General features: G+C 37.4%; 3 protein-coding genes across 4 annotated transcripts in view; 1 reads left to right on the top strand and 2 right to left on the bottom strand.

Moving 5' to 3' along the window:
• The first annotated feature begins 314 nt into the window (after positions 1 to 314).
• Positions 315 to 2,909, top strand: LOC136348837 (uncharacterized). Its single transcript, XM_066299990.1, has one exon. It carries the CDS (start codon positions 340 to 342, stop codon positions 2,674 to 2,676), a length of 2,337 nt encoding a protein of 778 aa, XP_066156087.1. The 5' UTR covers positions 315 to 339; the 3' UTR covers positions 2,677 to 2,909.
• A 1,272-nt stretch (positions 2,910 to 4,181) lies between these two features.
• Positions 4,182 to 5,520, bottom strand: LOC136348842 (J domain-containing protein CG6693). The gene is made up of 4 exons (XM_066299996.1): positions 5,315 to 5,520; positions 4,899 to 5,213; positions 4,647 to 4,844; positions 4,182 to 4,597 (listed from the first exon to the last, which is right to left on the bottom strand). The coding sequence occupies exons 1-4, from the start codon at positions 5,406 to 5,408 to the stop codon at positions 4,434 to 4,436; spliced, it is 771 nt and encodes a 256-aa protein (XP_066156093.1). The 5' UTR covers positions 5,409 to 5,520; the 3' UTR covers positions 4,182 to 4,433.
• Positions 5,521 to 6,444: 924 nt separating this feature from the next.
• hh (hedgehog signaling protein) overlaps positions 6,445 to 17,814 on the bottom strand; it is a 50,753-nt gene continuing 39,383 nt past the window's right edge. For both annotated transcript variants that reach the window (XM_066300093.1, XM_066300092.1), the window contains exons 2-3: positions 9,729 to 9,990; positions 6,445 to 7,851 (exon numbers count right to left, since the gene is read on the bottom strand). In XM_066300093.1, the coding sequence (XP_066156190.1) occupies positions 7,169 to 7,851; positions 9,729 to 9,990 (945 nt within the window). In that variant the 3' untranslated portion in view covers positions 6,445 to 7,168. The remainder of the gene's footprint in view (positions 7,852 to 9,728; positions 9,991 to 17,814) is intronic.

Raw genomic sequence — 17,814 nt, 5'->3', positions numbered from 1 at the left:
TACCACTGTACAAACTGACAGTCACAATACATACTCACACACATTTTTTTGCTACAATTTACTTCGTTTCATTAAACTTCTGCATCTTATTATTTTCATGAAAAATATCAATATGCAGGTACTATTTCGTAGCATCTTTTTTTTCTTGCATTCCTCCTCTCTATGATATAATTTTCATCCATTTATTGCCATATTTCAAAAACCAAATGATAACTTCATCAGTAATAACACTACTCGCTACATTGTCACGTTTCAAAATAGTCAGATGTGTAGTGATAGAATAAAAGTCACAACACTGACGTGTTTCGAATGTCTTGCGTCTTATAGTTGTTTGAGGTTATGCTATCGTTTTTGTTATTTCATAAATATTGTACAATTTCAAGACAGAAAAACAAAAAAATGAGCATAAACCTAAAACCCCTCGACTCCTTCAAACTAACCGGCCGTTTGGCCACAAACTTCGCTTGTGATCTGTCTGGAGACGACCGTATTTGTATAGTTTCCGATGTGGGAGTCTATGTTATAACGCAAAAACCCAATTTAAATAGTAATATTCCCCAATATTCCTGTGAGAAATCGTTCATACCACCTTCCCCGTATACGCTCTGCGAACATCTAGACATAGATATTAACTTGTTCTTCCACGAACTTCCTAAAGATGTGTTGTATGAGGTTCTAGGCCGGGTGGAGTTGTCCCAGAACCTCAGATGTGCCACTCCAAGTAATACCACTGTTATCCATGCCCAGTGGTCTCAGGGCAATATGATTGATGCGACATTTAGCATGTTAGGGCTTTTGACGAGTTTGTACAGTTTGGATATTTATGTTTGGAGTATTTGGGAGAGTGACTTAAGCAAGTACAAATTAGTTTTGAATCTAACAAAATGTGTTTTGGAGAAAAAGCAACCTGATTTTATTTATAGTAATAGGTTGCCCCCTTTGCAGAAAGTAAGAGAGCTCAGAAAAAGGGTAGAGCTCATAAGCCCTTTAACATTTACATGGGGACACACCTTTTCTTGCAATTATGTTAATTGCACGGTAATTTTCTTGGGGCATTTTAATGGAGATGTTAGCATATGGAGGATTAGAAGCATGAAATCTACAGACCTTGAAGCACACTGCGAATTTTTGTGCAGCTACTCTTCAAAACTGACTCATATTTCTTCAATGTATTGGCACAAAATAAGTCATTATACAGGAGTTTTGTGCCTTGGAGACATTGATGGGAAAATTTCTGTTTTAAAAGTGAATGGCCTTGAAAATAGTGAGTGCCACGTGGAGGAGGAAGTAATGTTTTATTCACAAAAAGACATTAAAGTGGATAAAATCACCATTATAACTATAAAAGATTATACAATTTTAATTGCAGTTAAACAATCATTTTTGCTACTCTATGGTATAGATATTACAGGAACTGTGTTCGATTTAACAGCTCATAATGTAGGGAACTATTACATCACAGGTGTTGAGTGTATTGAAAATAAAATTAGAGTTCTCACCTTCACAGGAATACTTAAAGAACTACATGTCTCAGTGCATTTTAAGAAAATTAACATTGAAGAAAAATCAGTCCCAATAAAGTTTAATTTTTCAGGGTATAGAACTCATGGCTATATTACCTCTGCTAATAAAATACTTTATGGTTTCCTTTTGAGTCCCTATAAACACAAAAATTCTTTTAAAGGGAAAACTTTTGTAAATTTCCACCTTTTCCATGACTCTAATTTAGACCCTCTAAAACTACTAATGGACAATAGTTCTGGGACTTTGAGGCATTTTTGGGACTGTTTTGAGGCTTTGAGATTAATTTGTTTAAAAGATCAAAGATTTCCTTATTTGGGCTTAAATCCTGACATGGATTTGGATACTTGCAGTCTAACTGAACTCAAGACAATACGATTGATAGCAAAAATCTCAGAAACGGTTTTCACCACTATGGTAAGAGTGGTTACTTATGAAATAAAACCCTATATTTTGGTTCATTATTTAGTGGACATTAAACTGATTTTACAAAGGCTGTCGTTATTGTTTAAGGAAAAGAGGCAGTTAAGTGTGTTTGAAATGAGAAGTGTGCATTTGCAAGTGTTTTTCCTTAAAGAACTTGTGATGAGCGGTGTTCTTGCTAAAGGTCAAGTTGGGGAGAATTTCATACGAGAAATCAGCCACATATTGGCTACAGCAAATGAATTGGAGTATCCGGATGTAGAGGAATGTTTGTTTTGTGGCGAAAAACTTTTAGGCTACATGTGTTTACCACCACACAAGGACTCTCGATGTGTTTTTACATTAATGCCCATATTAACTCCTGTTTATAAGTGCATGTTATGCAACTCTGTGGCTCACAATAAAATAGAAAAGAAACTAAACCCGATTGTTTGCCCTTATTGCGACTATCCAATGCACCGCATTTCTTTTAATAGTGGAGAAAGTATTGAGAATAAAGACAGTGGTCCTATGTTCACGTGTGCTTCTGATTGTATCAAAGATAGTAAAGAAGCAATTGAGGAACTGTTATTGAATATAGAAACTAGTGATATTGACATTTCAACTGTTAGTGATAGTGAACAAGAGGATAACGATAGTGAGAATATTAAAGAGCTTTATTTTCGTTTAGGGAAGGTTAATTTCGATTGTGATTTAGATATTAGTAAGACGTTGGGGGCAGATAATGAATGAATGGTTCTTATAACATTATAGATTAATTGAATAAGTTTTGTTTTCTATGAGAAATATTTTAACTATGGTTTTTTTCATTTCATTCTACATGTAACTTCTATGTAATAATTAACCACTGGAATGTCTATAAAGCAGATTTGAATAATTTTATTACTTCATATTCATTAAACTTACTTCTACGTAAACGCTAATTGCAAATTTAAATATGAATTAAAATTCTTTGTTTAAGTAGAGACTTGGTGTTAATTATTTTTGTCAATTTCGAGAATTTTACAATTGATAGGACAAAACTACGAAACCATTAAATGTATATTAATTATTTAATAAATTAAGCAAATTTCCTGAAATTCTTGACAATCCGGCATAGTAGTTTTTTTTATAATTTGGTGAATGGCGTTCTAACAAGTGACTAAAATCAACAATTCCCCAAGAAAATTTTAAAAAATTATATTAATTTTCTACCATCTGCTCCGAGCAGCTCTCTTGTAGGAGCGTATTGGGAAATCGTGTTATGGTGACGAGCAATCCTCGCCGTAATTTTTACTGTATTTCTGTGTAATTACTCGTAACATCATCGAAGTCCAATATATCAACCAAATTTCCTTCTTTATCGAGTACGTCTGGCCCCTTCTAAGCCAAAAAGGGAAGACATCAACTTCATTCTTCCAGCAAAGATCACTTAAGTTTCTGTTGAGTGGGTTGTATTGCGTGAGACACAAATGTCTGATGGTTAAGAGGTTATATAAAGAAAGCTAAACAAATTTAAACACTCTTCTATATCCCTTAATTGCTACTTTAGTGCTCGAAATTTTCCTTATATGTTTCTCATTGAATCTCAGAACTAGTATAATTTAAAAGCTTTTAAATAAAATACATAGAAATTTATGCTTGTAGAGTGTAAAAAGGTGTGATATTGATGTAACGTAGCCGTACTTAAGGAACAAATACGTAATTAAAAAATTAAGTTTTTTGCCAAGAATTTCGCTTCAAAACGAGGATAAAAAAACGATCCGTTTGTCTTGCAGGCAAGCACACTAGGCTTCCATAGTCTTGCTAACAAATTACAACACTTAATAATTGTACAATTTTAACCTCAGTCTCTTTATGTGATATTGTGATTTTATTGAACTTTTAAAGAAAAATTCAATGAAATCACAAAATCATCTATGAACTCGTATATGGTTTTGAATCTTCAGCAGTATATTATTATTGGAACTGTCATCTAACTCTACAATTTAAAAAATGTGCAAGAAAATTGAATAACTCCATTTCAAAATATTTTTTAGGAGAGAATTGTGTAATTTATTGATATAAGTATTATTGCTACGTTAATAGATGAAAATCTTAAAGTTCAGGTTCACTTGCTTCCAAGGTCATAGCAAGGATTTTCACTATTTGTTCAACAACTTTAACAATACCCTCTATATTCGGTTTGTAAGTCCTGCATTGTGTGTGAAAGTAAGAGAATACTAGGTAATAGAGGCTAAAGAACATAGAGACTAAAGTACTAAAAAAATCTCTTTTTATTAAAGTACAAAATAATGAAAGTTACACTGTATTGAGTTTAGTTAACAAAACGTAAACAACAAAAAATTGACAATATCAGTATGGGACCAAACACATTTAGCAGTATACACTTTTCACGTTCTTGCTCTAAGGTACCTAGAAAATATTCACAACCTCTGAAGTAAGTAAAAACCTATGTTTAAATTAAGCCTTATAACTACACCTTAAATAAAAGAAACATCACATTATTATTACTTTTTGCTTTTGCATGCTTTCTCTTTCTTCTCAGTTCCACCTGTCAGAGATTTTCTGCTCTTTTTGGGAGCATATTTCTTCTCCAAATTATACAAAAAACTGCCAAACTCCTCAGCCCTCCTTTTATGAGCAGCTTCCATTTCTTTCTCCAATTGTGACACTAATATTTCATCAATTACAATTTTAGACAAACCCCTCTATACACTTACTGTCAAGATTTTCCACTTCCTTCTGCTCTCTTGCCCACTTATTATGACGTCTCTTTCTCTTTGCTTTGCTCTCATTGAAAAACCCATCATACTCTGGAACTTCGCCATTATCAACCATTTCTCTCAAAATTGCAATAAGCCGATCTTCGTTATCATATCTGCTAAAGGGCACCATTTCCAACAAAACATTCATATTGCCTGTTTAAAAAAGATGCATAAACTATGTTATTTCAACTAAATTTTAAAGCACACCTTTCCCGCTCTCATAGGCCCTCTTAATGTCTCTTCTCTCAGTCTCCGAACCTACATATTCTTCCTCATACCTCTTTATATCAGATATTTCAATTTTTTTAAACATGGACAACCAATACTCAGCCCAGTTGAATGTGGAATCGGCTTCATTATCAAATTCACCGCAATCATCGTAGATTTTCCTTTTGTCTTTGTCTTGAAGCACCGAATGGATTCGCCCAAGTACTTTGAACTTTTCAGTGGCGACGGCTTTATGCTGTTCATCCACACGATCAGGATGGACCAACAGAGACAATTTATGATAAGCTTTCTTTACTGGAATATTTTTAGTTAACTGAATATGTAGAATTTATTTGAATTGAGTTAATGATTTATTGTATTTTTATATAAACTGGAAAATAAACATTTATACCTACTCTCTTTTTCACTCGACTCCTGACTTACACCCAGCACTTCATAGAAGTTTGTAGTCCCGAAATATTGGGTACACTTATCCTCGAAAGTAGCCATGGTGAATGCAGATGAAAAAAACTAATAATTTAAAGTCTTTTGGGACAAGAAGGAATTGTTGAAGCTAAAATGCGCCAAAAATATATTAAATTTAACATCAAGCAAACATCTGACAATGACGTGAGGCATTCACGAAAACGTCTCCTGTCAGAATGATGTCTTTTACCTGATGTTCTTATTTACTGTTATACAGTAGACAAGAATAGGAATAGTTCTGTTATAGGCATCTGGAGCAACGTGTTTGTTTTGTATTTGTTTCGACTATTCGTTCATAGAGGGAACTAACATTGCTGTTTGGAGCAATGTAGACTTTGTAAATAATGATTTTTACAAATCGTAACAAATACTATACTTACAATTTCTCAAACTTTTGATCCTTATAAAAAGAATTTGATATTCGGGATACACACTATAGAAAATAACTCACTTTATAATAATTAAAATAATTGACCTCATTTATAATTTCCTCTCAAGAATATCCAAAAATTAATCTTGTTAGATTTGATTACTGAGAAATGTGTAAGTAATGCATTTCAGCAAGTTATTCTGGGTTGTTTAAAAATAAAAAATTGCCTTGTAATCGTTTAGAGTTACTCAGAAGTTTGCAAATTCCATCAAGTTATTTAGGAATTGAAAAAAATTACGTTTAGTTTAATATACTGATTATGGTCGTTAAAAAATGATCAAATAGTCATTGCCTGGTTACTCAAAAACGCCAAAAAATCGTATCCAAGTGTCCTAAAGGTTATCAGAAACAAATTTAGAAATTAAAAAGGAAGTCGCTCTTTCAGTCGGTTGTTGGAGATTGTTCAGAAATTAACATTTTAACATTTTTTTGCTCATTTGCACGAAAATTTCCAAAGGGGAGGATTACTTTTCTTCCCCCTTTTATTTCTTTGCCATTGTTTAAATTGTTCGCACCTGTATCTCGGCTTTCCGGGTGTCAATTTCTTTTAAAAACCGTTCAAATTAATCGTCTCAATGCCCCCTATAATCCTATATAAAACGAGCAATGATTGTGAGCCAAAAACAAATGGATATTTTACTTTACTTTATTTTATGCTGTATGTAAAACTTTTGCGGATAAATAAAAATAACTATAAAACATATTACATAGTATAAATAATAAATGTACAAACATTTGGACAAAGTTTACACAAAAATATACACTAGACACATTAAATGCATACAGAATTAAAAAAAAAAAACAAACGAAGCTTTTTATGTAGCCATATTTCATATTCCGTTTCGAGAAATGTTTTCATGTCGCTTTTAGCATTTCAATGCATATTAAGGAACAATTATAACTTGTATGTATAGGGATAAAAATTATTAAAGATTATATACATTTTTGCACTATGTACTAGACCTTAGTAAAAGCTGGTCATCTAAGTAAAATACGATTATGTACAATCATAAAAAACAAACCATTTGGTGGATACTTTTCAAATTTCGGAATAAATTACTACTAAAAATTCATTTTAAAATAAAGTACAAATTATATACACTAAAGAGAATCATAATAAATAAGTACAAGATGTATTACTTAAAACAACATTGTCAAATGCTTTAGTCACCAGTAGGTGCTAACGATGATGATTCTGTATTATTTACAAAAGGGCCCAACTGTTTCAGTGCTAACCGCAACTTTACCTTTACGTATTACAGTTAAAGTTGGCGGCACACTAAAAAGTTGACAATTAAACCGATATAATATTATTGTAGGTAACTAGCAATTTTATTTAGATGCAATTATCGACTTAGTACTTGTTCAAACGGTCGGGGATTACGTAGCTAGCTGTGGAATAAAGCACCTTGGCATACCAGTGAGTACCCTCAGAGGGCGATTGTCTGCTAACCTCGTTAATCTCCATACTCCATCCGTTTAAAGGATTTCGAACTAACAACCAAAGCCTTTGCATGCCCATCTTGACATTCCAGGCCAGCCGCAAAGGCATAAAGGCCCAATGGGCCAAATCTTGACTGTCTACTGTTGCGTAACACGATGCCACCACTTGGTTTACCACGACAGTACCCACTTTGGTTAAAGGTGCGTATACACCATTCCGCACGACTGCGGAAATATATTCTACACTGTCCTCGCTTAAAGAGTCTTTATCACCACTAACTAGCAACTTATCACCAATTTTCAAACTGCCGGCGTAAACTGTCCGACTGTCCCTTAGCGTTACCAAATGGTTCGGGGTCACTGTGAGGATCTTCCCGGACTTCAGTTCAATGTTGAGGAACTGGCGTTTTTCCGAGGGGTCGTAGTCTAGGAACAGTATCACTTCACTAAAAACTAGAGTTTGCTTTGAGGGGTCATAGGCGAGGATTTTTTCCCCTATTCGTAGGTCAGAGAGTTTTCGATGGATCCCTGTGGAGGTAAAAATGGTGCTGTCTTCGGTGAAGCAACCACCATACTTAGCCGAATGGGAGGATTCTGGAATAAAGAAGATTGGATTAAAACGGTTACAATAACAAAGTCAAAACAGAGGGTGCTTTTTCAATTAACTTTGCCTTTCTAAGCTTCAGCTTACGACGTACCCGTTTCACAGAGATAATCCGGAGGTTTCATCATTTTGATGAGACCAAAAGAAGGTAAACGAGTGATTCAAGGAAGCGAAAGGGCCACCTCAACCAATACTCCTTTATTTGCGGACCAATGGATTTTGCTAATTCTTACTTCAGGTATTTGTTCCCTATTGAACTGTGTTTATGGGATTAAAAGGCAGTTAGAGATTTGAATAAACGGATTATTACACACAGCTCAACAAACTGGCGACGAAACAACTCTTATGATTTATTGTCGGAATATCGCGATGTCCTTGCGTTCAGGACAATGTTGCCTAAACGATCATTAACATTTGCATTTAAAAATGCCGCTTGAAAATGTGTGTTAGTTCGCGGTCCCCATCAGTACTCTTGTTTTGACCCTTCGAGGAATACTAAAGGGCGTTACAGCGAACACCTAAAGCTGCGGTATATATCGTTATCGCGGGTATTTAATTTAAGAAATTTCACCCAGACCGGCGGCATTATCGTCGTCAAATACCAACGAGCTGGTCATTTGTTATTTTGGACGCCCAGAAGGACCCACAATGGCTAGGGAAAACTTGCACCATTTCCCATCCTTTGAGACTTTACCCCATGGACAAATGTAAAAGTTTTTAGCGTAAATTTTACTTGTCATTGTAATTATTGGGAAAGTGGCTGAAAAAATATTTATTTTGTTAAGAACGTCCTTGAAAAGTACTGAAATGTTTGTGTGGTAGTTTGACCAAACCCAAAAGAACACCGTGTGGTGACGGTCACTTGTAAAGCGATACATTTCGAGATGGTATCTGTTGTGACATTTGTGCTAGTTTAATAGCTCCAAATTAACTTTACTAGTCCCTTTTATCTGCTCTTTCTTGTCAAGGCGAAGCCACAGAATGGCCGCCCCATGTCGGCTTTTACGAGCCTTTGAGAACGTTGAATCCAGCGGAATTTCGACTATTTTATACACACACATGCAAAATTAAGCTTGTTCATTGATTGGAGATTAAACGAACTCAAACTTTGCCCATTGCGGCGTTAAATAATTGAATAAATTGGTCTACAAATATAATATGAATGAAGGTCTTTATATTTACGTAGAAAGATTTGCTTCACAGTTCCCGTATTGAGATGATTAGAGATGTTATCGGGAGATATTTACGCTTCTATTTGTTGATAGTCTGGTTTAGAGGTAATGGCTGGTCATTAAGTAATGATTGACGACGCAAATTAATAAATTGTTAATTTTTTGTAGTTTCTTGAGAGGATGGCGAAGGAAATATACTATTGAATATTATTGATTTCACTCATATAAGTTATAAAAAAATTAAGGAGACGTGCAAATCTATTCGAAATTATGCCGCGTCAATCAATTTTTGATTTTGGAAACAAATTCACAAGTTTCACCTTCGATTTTTCCTCGGTATCGACTTTTCCGGTTTGATGCAAAATGCGGCCCTTTTAAGGAAAATATTTATTCTTTAAAACTGGTGACGTACCGACCCCAGTGAACATCAAAAGACCCGCCATTATGTGGCCGAATCACACTAGATCCGTTCGATATCCTTTTATATAATATTATGTTTTTTCGATTCTCAGGCTATCTTTTAAATTAATCTCTTTAATGCGATTTTCTCCGATGTTTCGCCATCGTTGGGTACCAGTTTAAGATTGTTAATTAAAATGTAGAAGTAGTTTTCAAACTAAATTGCACGTTTCTTGACAGAAAGGTGAACGAATTATGGCGACTCGTCTTCAATAATTGATTCAAAGTTAATTTACCTGATTTAACTGAGCAATGTATGTGCGTCTGTCTCTCGAAAAACACCCAATCGAACCCGGCTTCGACTGCCAATCTTGCTAGCATGCCCAGTTTGGATTTATTCCTATCTGACAACATGATGTCCACGGCTCTCCCTTCGTAATGAAGGGAATCGTGGGCGTGTCCCTCCTCTTCTTCCCAGCCTTCAGTGACCACCAGTTTGGTTCCCGGCCACTGGTTCATTACAGAAATGGCCAAGATGTTCAGTTTTTCCTTGCAACGCTGGAAAGCAAATAAGAGTCTCGTTGAAGAATTTTTTTCTGCTATAAAGTACTGCTTTTGCTTTGTATAACAATAGACAAAGAATCAAGGGCTCTAAAGATACAAAAATGGTCTAAACCGCCGGAAGAAAACTATACTTCACACTGTTTTGACAACAAACGCAGCCGAACCGTTTGTGTAACGTCGTCCCAGGGGTGGGCCGGTGGTACTACAATAGTACCTAGGCAGCCTCCAAACGAACAAACATAACTGTGTACACATTTTCAAATATATCGCCTTAAAGTGAATAGGGCAAAAGGTGCCGACCGTCTTTTTCAAGAATGTCGAACACACATTAGATGCCATTCTGGCCGGACAAAGGATGGCCAAATGGGTTTTTTTCGGTCGGTACTGAACTTTCTAGCCAATTGGATAACTTCTAAAGTTAAATTGCCATAGGAGGATTAGGCCTGCGAAGAATGACTTCGTTATTCTGTTGTGTATTAACGAGATTTTTGGGTTTGATTTATGCGATCGAGTGGAGCGATGAAATCTCGTCAAACAGAGGAGATATTCACTGAGTGGCTGCCCCGTAAAATCGGCCATTTCTCAACTGTTTTGTCAAGACTTCATCACAGAACACGTATCATAATTCATTGGTCGTTTTTTAGAACCGGGACCATTAATATTTAATCAGAACGTGCACTGTGGGAACTACCATTGTTATTGGTTTATCTGCACAGGGACGGACTCGGTTCCAGATTCAAAACTTCAGTTAAGTCTACGTTTTTTGTCACGTGAATTTTAGAATACCCCGGACTACATGCGCGAACAGTTTGAGTTGATCTTATTAGCGTTATGCAGTTTCTTGACACACTGATGACTCGGGACTTCGCCCTTTTGTCAAGAATTATTTTACATTTCTTCACTAATCCTAACTTTAAGGCACATTTTCCAAATCTGCGCTTTTCTTCATTTGAAAATCCGAAAATTGCGCTTTATATCTCCCACTTTAAGATTTAGTTCCACGTTTTTTTTTTTTATCGCCGATGGCATCGTTAAAATGGTTTCAGATAAAACTACTCTAAAACCCTCTTAAATTTCTTTTAAAGAGCCTTTTTTTTCCTTCTCTCGTAAAACATTTTACGAGATCGAATATGGTGAAACTGAATTTAAGTTGCGGAAAGTCATTCTCTAGGGGATTAAGAGGACGTAATCCCCCATCGATAATCTGTTGCTATTGATAATTATTAAGATACAGCTTAAAATGAAACGTGTATCGCAGATATTTGATTGATTAGTTATTTTACAATGTGACAGTTACCTTGTCCCATTAATTGAGCGTTTACAATTCCTTATTTATTTTCAATGCAATCGGCCTAGCAAAGGATTAAAGTACTATCTGACTGTTGTCAATATCCTCACGAACTATGCATTGGCACCTACTTAAGTCCCTCAAAATTTAAAGAGAAAACACCCTTAAAAATTGTCAGCTATAGGAATCACACAAAGGGGTTTGTTTATAGGAAACGGTGTAAACAAGAATGCCTGTCAGCAAACCCCCCGGTGGACGAATTAGATCCGGCTTTTTGTTCTGCGTTTACCTGAATATCCAAGAATGGTCTCTTTGATTCTGTCTAATATAAAGTATGTTCTAGTGCATTTGAAGAGGAGGAAGCGTTCTTGGAAGATGTGGTAATTGATTTCATGTGCGTTGCCCACACGTTAGAAACATTGAGTGATGCATTTGAGGTAAACAAACCTAAAAACAAAAACCCCTAAAGCGTAGATTCCGTCTTGTAGGGGCATCATCCCGAGACAGGCCCGAAATACACACATATTTATTAAACAAATAAATTTACCCAAGTAAACCTGTTCAAATAAGACCCTAATATAAATTGTAAAACAGGTATACACAAGCCAGAATGGAAAGGTGTGGGTATTCGAGAATAAGTGGTTTTCTCACGAGGCAACAAATGACAATACTATGATAATTTGATAGGGCTTTTAACAAACCGCTCCGTATTGTACCTTAAGGATTCCTAATGATACCTAATTATTGGTGTTTGGTAGCCGAGCCAATAAAGCAATAAACAAGGGTAGTTTATGACTTGTACAGGTACTTGATGCCTGAGGATGTAGTACTCAATTTTGGGTGTTTATGGCGTGTTTCCGCTTTTTGTGTTTTTCACGGGAAGAAAGGAAATGATTAAGTTAGTTTTCTCGGAAAGTCACGAAAAGGTAGAAACGATTGCGGGCCTCTAAGCAAACTGCATTAGAGCACCAATTTCGGGCCCCACATCGAGCTGCAGAATTTCTGGTTTTGATAAATTTAAACATTTGAAATTAATTCGCAGAATCCACAGATAGTTTGCTCATGAGCGCTAAAAATGGGAAAAATCCGGTAATAAGTGTATAATTTTGATCCACCATCGCGTCAAGAATTCCTATCGTTGCCATAAGGAAACTAAAAAACAATCGATGTTAAACGTTCAGCTCTTTGGGGACTCGGTGATCCAGCAGTGATGGACGAGAACTTCGACAGAAAAACTCCGAAAATTTTAGATTGCCGTATTATGCTCAATTGAAATTGTGCGCAGTTCTTTTAACAGAATTATCCCAGTTTCGTACGATCTTTTGCCCTAATTCCAACAAACCGAAGAAACACTCTCCATTGACCCAAAAGTTGTAAATTATCGTACTCCAGGAGGTAACCGCAAGCCCCATTGTCACCGAAACCGATTCATAGGGCGACAAAGCCTGTCAAGGCCTTTGTCCAAGGACTCGAAGATAAATTATTTTTATTGGTACATTCTTGTCGATTGCCCTTTTATGTTAATGCCCTTGAGACGATGTGTGATATATTCGGGTGTATGTGCGCAAATATTTACCGTACCTACGGATACTGACAGGAGATACGAACGATCCGGTATGAATTACACGACAGTGAAAATTAATGAAGTTCAATGATGGATCGCTTTATTATGTTACCGATTTTCAGTGGTTGGCAGTGGCGTGGGACCTACCAGACTTGTGGTTTCTGAAGGGAAGTGAGCCCTAAAACAACAATCTGACGCGAAGACGCTATTTTTGGTATTTACCTGACGATTTGACGTTAGAATACGAAGCAGGGTAATCAGTGAAGCAATTTGAAATTAATTTGGACGCCTCGGTCACCTCCAGTCACTTTCCGGATTAGGTTACCACAGATAATGGAAGGAGACTTGTTCATGCAACCGTGAGATTCCATCTTGTCAACTTTGATATCATCCCATTGGCAATTAAATCGGCTTATTTGGACACGTTCCTCCATTAAACGACTGCACAGAATCGAACTTTGGGAGCTCTCAGAGGTTGTTTTGAGCCATCAATCATCGTTCTCACAATACTGTCGGCGTTGAGGCAGATCAAAAGAGGCGCATCAGCATCTTTCACGCGATATGTCGTAAATTAGCATTCAACCATTGGAATTGCTGCTGCTTAAAGAGGTTAAAATATTCATTGCGTTTTCCTCATCTGCAATTCCCTTGAAGTTGAAGAGAGGCAGTCTGTGCGAAAAGAGAGGAGGATATGAATAATTGGACAGGGTGTTAAGATGACTGCCCCAGTCGGCGAATAATAACCCGCGGCCATCCTCAACGAGCCGAGAGAAATACTTCCCACGAAGGTCACTTGTTGGTTCGGCTTTGTTTTTTTTTTCCAATGTTCTTCGGTTGACTCCACGAAAGTGTATTTGATTCCCAGGTTAGGCTGAGATCTCTATCACTACACAAGGTCTCTATATATATATATATATATATATCTATATATGTATATATATATCTATATATATATATATACATACCGACCGAACTTAATCGATTTCGAAGCTCAATAATGAACGCTGTCCTTATAACTTAAAATGGAGGTGTCCATAACGCAAGAACTGGAATTAATGTCCGAGATTTATAGCGAAGACGCCACAAAATGGTGTTCTCGATGTCACTTGGGACCGTATTTTCACCGGAGAAAATGACCAGGTACGGGGGCATAAATTAACCGAGTAATTGCCCTTTTGACGGGCTGGCTCATATTTTCAATTTATTTATTAATTTATCGTGCCGATGGCAGAAACACACTATCCTTCAGCTGAAAGTTATTATATGCGGAGCTAAGCGATAATTTTTGTCTACCCTGTTATTATGCAACTGGCGAAATAATCATTTGCTCATGGCGCTTGGTTTTTGCTCTTTTCGAAGGCCGTTCGAGGCCGGTTTTAACAAGGTTTTGAAGCAGAAATTGGAATTGGTTGTGCAGGGATAATCACAGGAACTGCTTGAAGAAAATTGCTTAAACGCACCGCGGGTAACGTCACATGACCGAAATCGTCGCTCCGGAGGTTCAAAAAACTGAAATTGGCGCGATTTCCTCTTTACGCGCCTGCTCCGTCCAAACATCTACTTCGTACGTACAGGGTGCTGCGATAGTGCGTCGGACTCCCTCGGCTTCCGCGCCAATGAGGATGACAATTTTTTTCCTGCGGAATTACGCAGCGCATTTCCAAAAATAATTTTCCAATGTACAGGGTGAGCCCGAAAAATGTGACGATATGCCGCTTCGTTATTTTATGCGGAACCTCCCGTTTTTTTCCGTTATTTGCGGATTTCCGGTTAAATTTTGAGATCGGTCCGTGTAAGGCGCCCCGAATTTGCCGTCCCCGAGGTATCCGGAAAAATTTGTCGGCTGCAAATTTCCATGGGAATCGACATCGTGAGGTAACCCCTGCGAATTTCATAATCGGTCTTCTAGGCTTCAAAAAGAACCCAATAAGCTACGTTTTCACGTGTTTTAATTTTAAAAAGTCCCTCGCGACCGGCGAAATGGGCCCCAGAAGACTTTAAACTTTAATAACTTGCTTATGTCCACCGGAATGCTCCAATTTTCCCGGCGTCGACGCGTTAAAAATTCAAAATTTTACAACTTTCGTTAACGTCACCACATCCCTAAGCCCTGCCATTTCTGAGTTCCCGTAACTTGCCCCTCCTTTGGGGTAAATTTTCAAGATAAGGCACCTTACATAAACTGACCTTAAAATTTAACGAGAAATCCTAAACCAACAAAAAAGAGGGAGAGGGGTCTATTTAAAATACCGAAGTTACATATTGTTACAGTTTTTGGGGTCACCTCATACATTAGAGAGTCACTTCCGGAAATGGGGCTTTACGTGCCGTCTAATCCTGCGTAAGAAAAAAATCGTTAACTTTAGTTTTATAGAAGCGAAGGAAGACCGACTGACCATTGCAATATCCCGTAGCATAACGATGCCTCGTATAGGTCTCCATCGCCAGTAGTAAGGGACCTACAGGCGGGCAGACTTGATCAGATCTTTTTGCGCGATTTTCAAATTTCTCCAAAAACGTAGATAAAATTTCCGATTGACCAATGGTGAGCATTCCCGCCCGCTATATTTTTCTAAATCACGTGCCCATAGAACACGCATTCGTTTAGACGATACAGGGCAAAACCAACACTTTGAACGACCCCAAAACTGCGGAAAATGTGAGAAAAATGTGATGTTGCGTCCCTCATTTCAACGACACTACCTCGGAAACTGCAATAGCTATCGATATCATCGACATCTATTAATCGATAAAATACGCACGTTTTATTTCGTTGTTCATCTAGCACGTATCGAATTTACATAATTTCTGTGTAAATAAAGCAAATTACATAATTTTTTTTAGTATTTAGATGGCTCATATGACGCATCCGCTTATAATTAAAACTGCATACGTTTTTTCTGAGTCGACGATTTAGGGCCTAGAAAGATGCCTTTAAGACTAAGTAATCGAATCCTCCCTATTCGAAACGTCTACCTATTGCCGCAGTCACGGTTGCGTCACAGTATACACACGCATCCCTGAATCTTGCAGAGCGGCCCTTAGGCCCTTTATACAACGCCCCACACAGGTTTATGCTCTCAAAGGCCCAATTTTTGAAAGCACCCAAAAGTCACTTTTTCCTAGTTCAAAAACCAACATTTCCAAATGGTAACGTTCGTACATTGCATATATTCGTTTCTTCGTGCGCTCCCTCTGTGCAATCGGACATACCGCCAAAATGGCGGACCTAGAGATTCAACGGAAGGCCAAATCGACGGGGGAAGAAGAGACGAATCCATAAAATCGCCGTTGGGAAAAGCTCAAAGCGAAGTCAATTTTCAAGGAGTTCCGAAGTTTCGTCAAATTCTTGTCAATTTTCGAGTCTTAAAAATTACTCGAAAAAACTTTTTCTGCCATTCACACTTGGCAGTAGAGACAATGATTCCTACATAGAAGCCTCTAATTGATTTTCGGTATTCAATTGCCATTTACCAACTTATAAGCCCATATTACCAGTTATGCGTTTCTTGCTGCGCCTTTCGATTACACGCGCATTACCGCTTTTATTACCATCTCAAGCTTTTAACAACCCATTCCGAACCAAAGGCACCCACTTCATTATTGTTTTTTCCGTGCATTTCACGCCTTCGAATCCCAAACGGAACATTCCCTTCCTCGAGAAGAAATAGACTTAGAAACGTGTATAAAACGTCGGGTAATGGCAAGAACGGAATCGACCTGAAAAGCCATTATGATGATGATGAGCATGATGATGGAGGGGCAGAGAAAGGACACGGCCAGTGGCCAGTTCAAAGGCATCGCCGACATCGTCAAGTTTAAAACGGCGCTCTTTGTTGCGCCGAAATAAGGGAACACGATATGGGAAAAGGAGCGGGGGCGGGCTTACCCCTCGCCCCGCCCAATACCATGACCATGGACGATGATGGCCGTAGGCTAGATTGATCCGATGATGAGTTATGATGAGCATATTGCGACAGATTGCGGATTGATGATGAGAGGCTAAAAGTTAATGGTAGACGATAAGTAATTCTGGAATTTTTCAAAAAGAGAAACATAATATTTTATGTGTTTTTTTTTTAATTCGTTCTCCCTGAGCGATAGAGATTTTCTCCCACTGTTTGACACAAGTCGCACAAAAGACGTGACTCAGGATTGGTGGTTGGTTTTTCGTTTCACTTTTCTCTATTTTCGAATGCAGGCAAGAGGGAACCAACCACCGATTTTACTATGCGCGAGTCGCTTTGCGATTCGAATTCTGCGCGCGCATGTCACCGCTACGGCACGCTAGAAAAGTGCTATACGTGATGAAGACGACCGTACAAACTCGAAAGTGAAAATTTTAGGAATACGTGGCTAATTTGAGTTTCGACGATTACAAGTAATAAAGGGGCTTAGTTGTGACGGATGTGCCTTCCTGAATCATCGAGTTCGCGCACATTACACTTTTCGGCCGCGACAACTTCATCGATATAATTCAATAAACATAAATAGGTATTCAATAAAATACAAACTCACTCGATAATTGACCAATTAGGGAGCGATTAATTGAGCGCTCGCGCTATGCAAATGACCGGCACACACTGCAGATTTGTAATAGTGTAATTTATTCAGCAGCGGTGGCATAATGAAGATATGTATTATTTGTTTTAATTAATTTGAGCTTTCATTAATGGGACGTGCGCCAATATTTTCCAGCTCACTTACCGCATGCATTATTAGCTGCATTTTATTTGGTGTTAATTAGCAGCTTTGTTAAGCCATTTAACACGCAGGGCGATAATGGTTTATGTCCTTCGAAAAGACAATAAGAAACTATTAAGGAACTAGTTTATTCTACGCACTATGCCAAGGTCCCCTTGCGGACGTAAAAATATTTTAGAATAAAAGAATAAATATTTGAATAGTTCGGAAGTTAAACAGGGAGGTGTGTGTAATGTGTGTTTATTTTAATAAACTTGTATTA

The sequence above is a fragment of the Euwallacea fornicatus genome, chromosome 35 (assembly GCF_040115645.1).
Source record: "Euwallacea fornicatus isolate EFF26 chromosome 35, ASM4011564v1, whole genome shotgun sequence".
NCBI lineage: Eukaryota > Metazoa > Arthropoda > Insecta > Coleoptera > Curculionidae > Euwallacea > Euwallacea fornicatus.
This window is presented reverse-complemented; position numbering and strand designations above follow the sequence as displayed.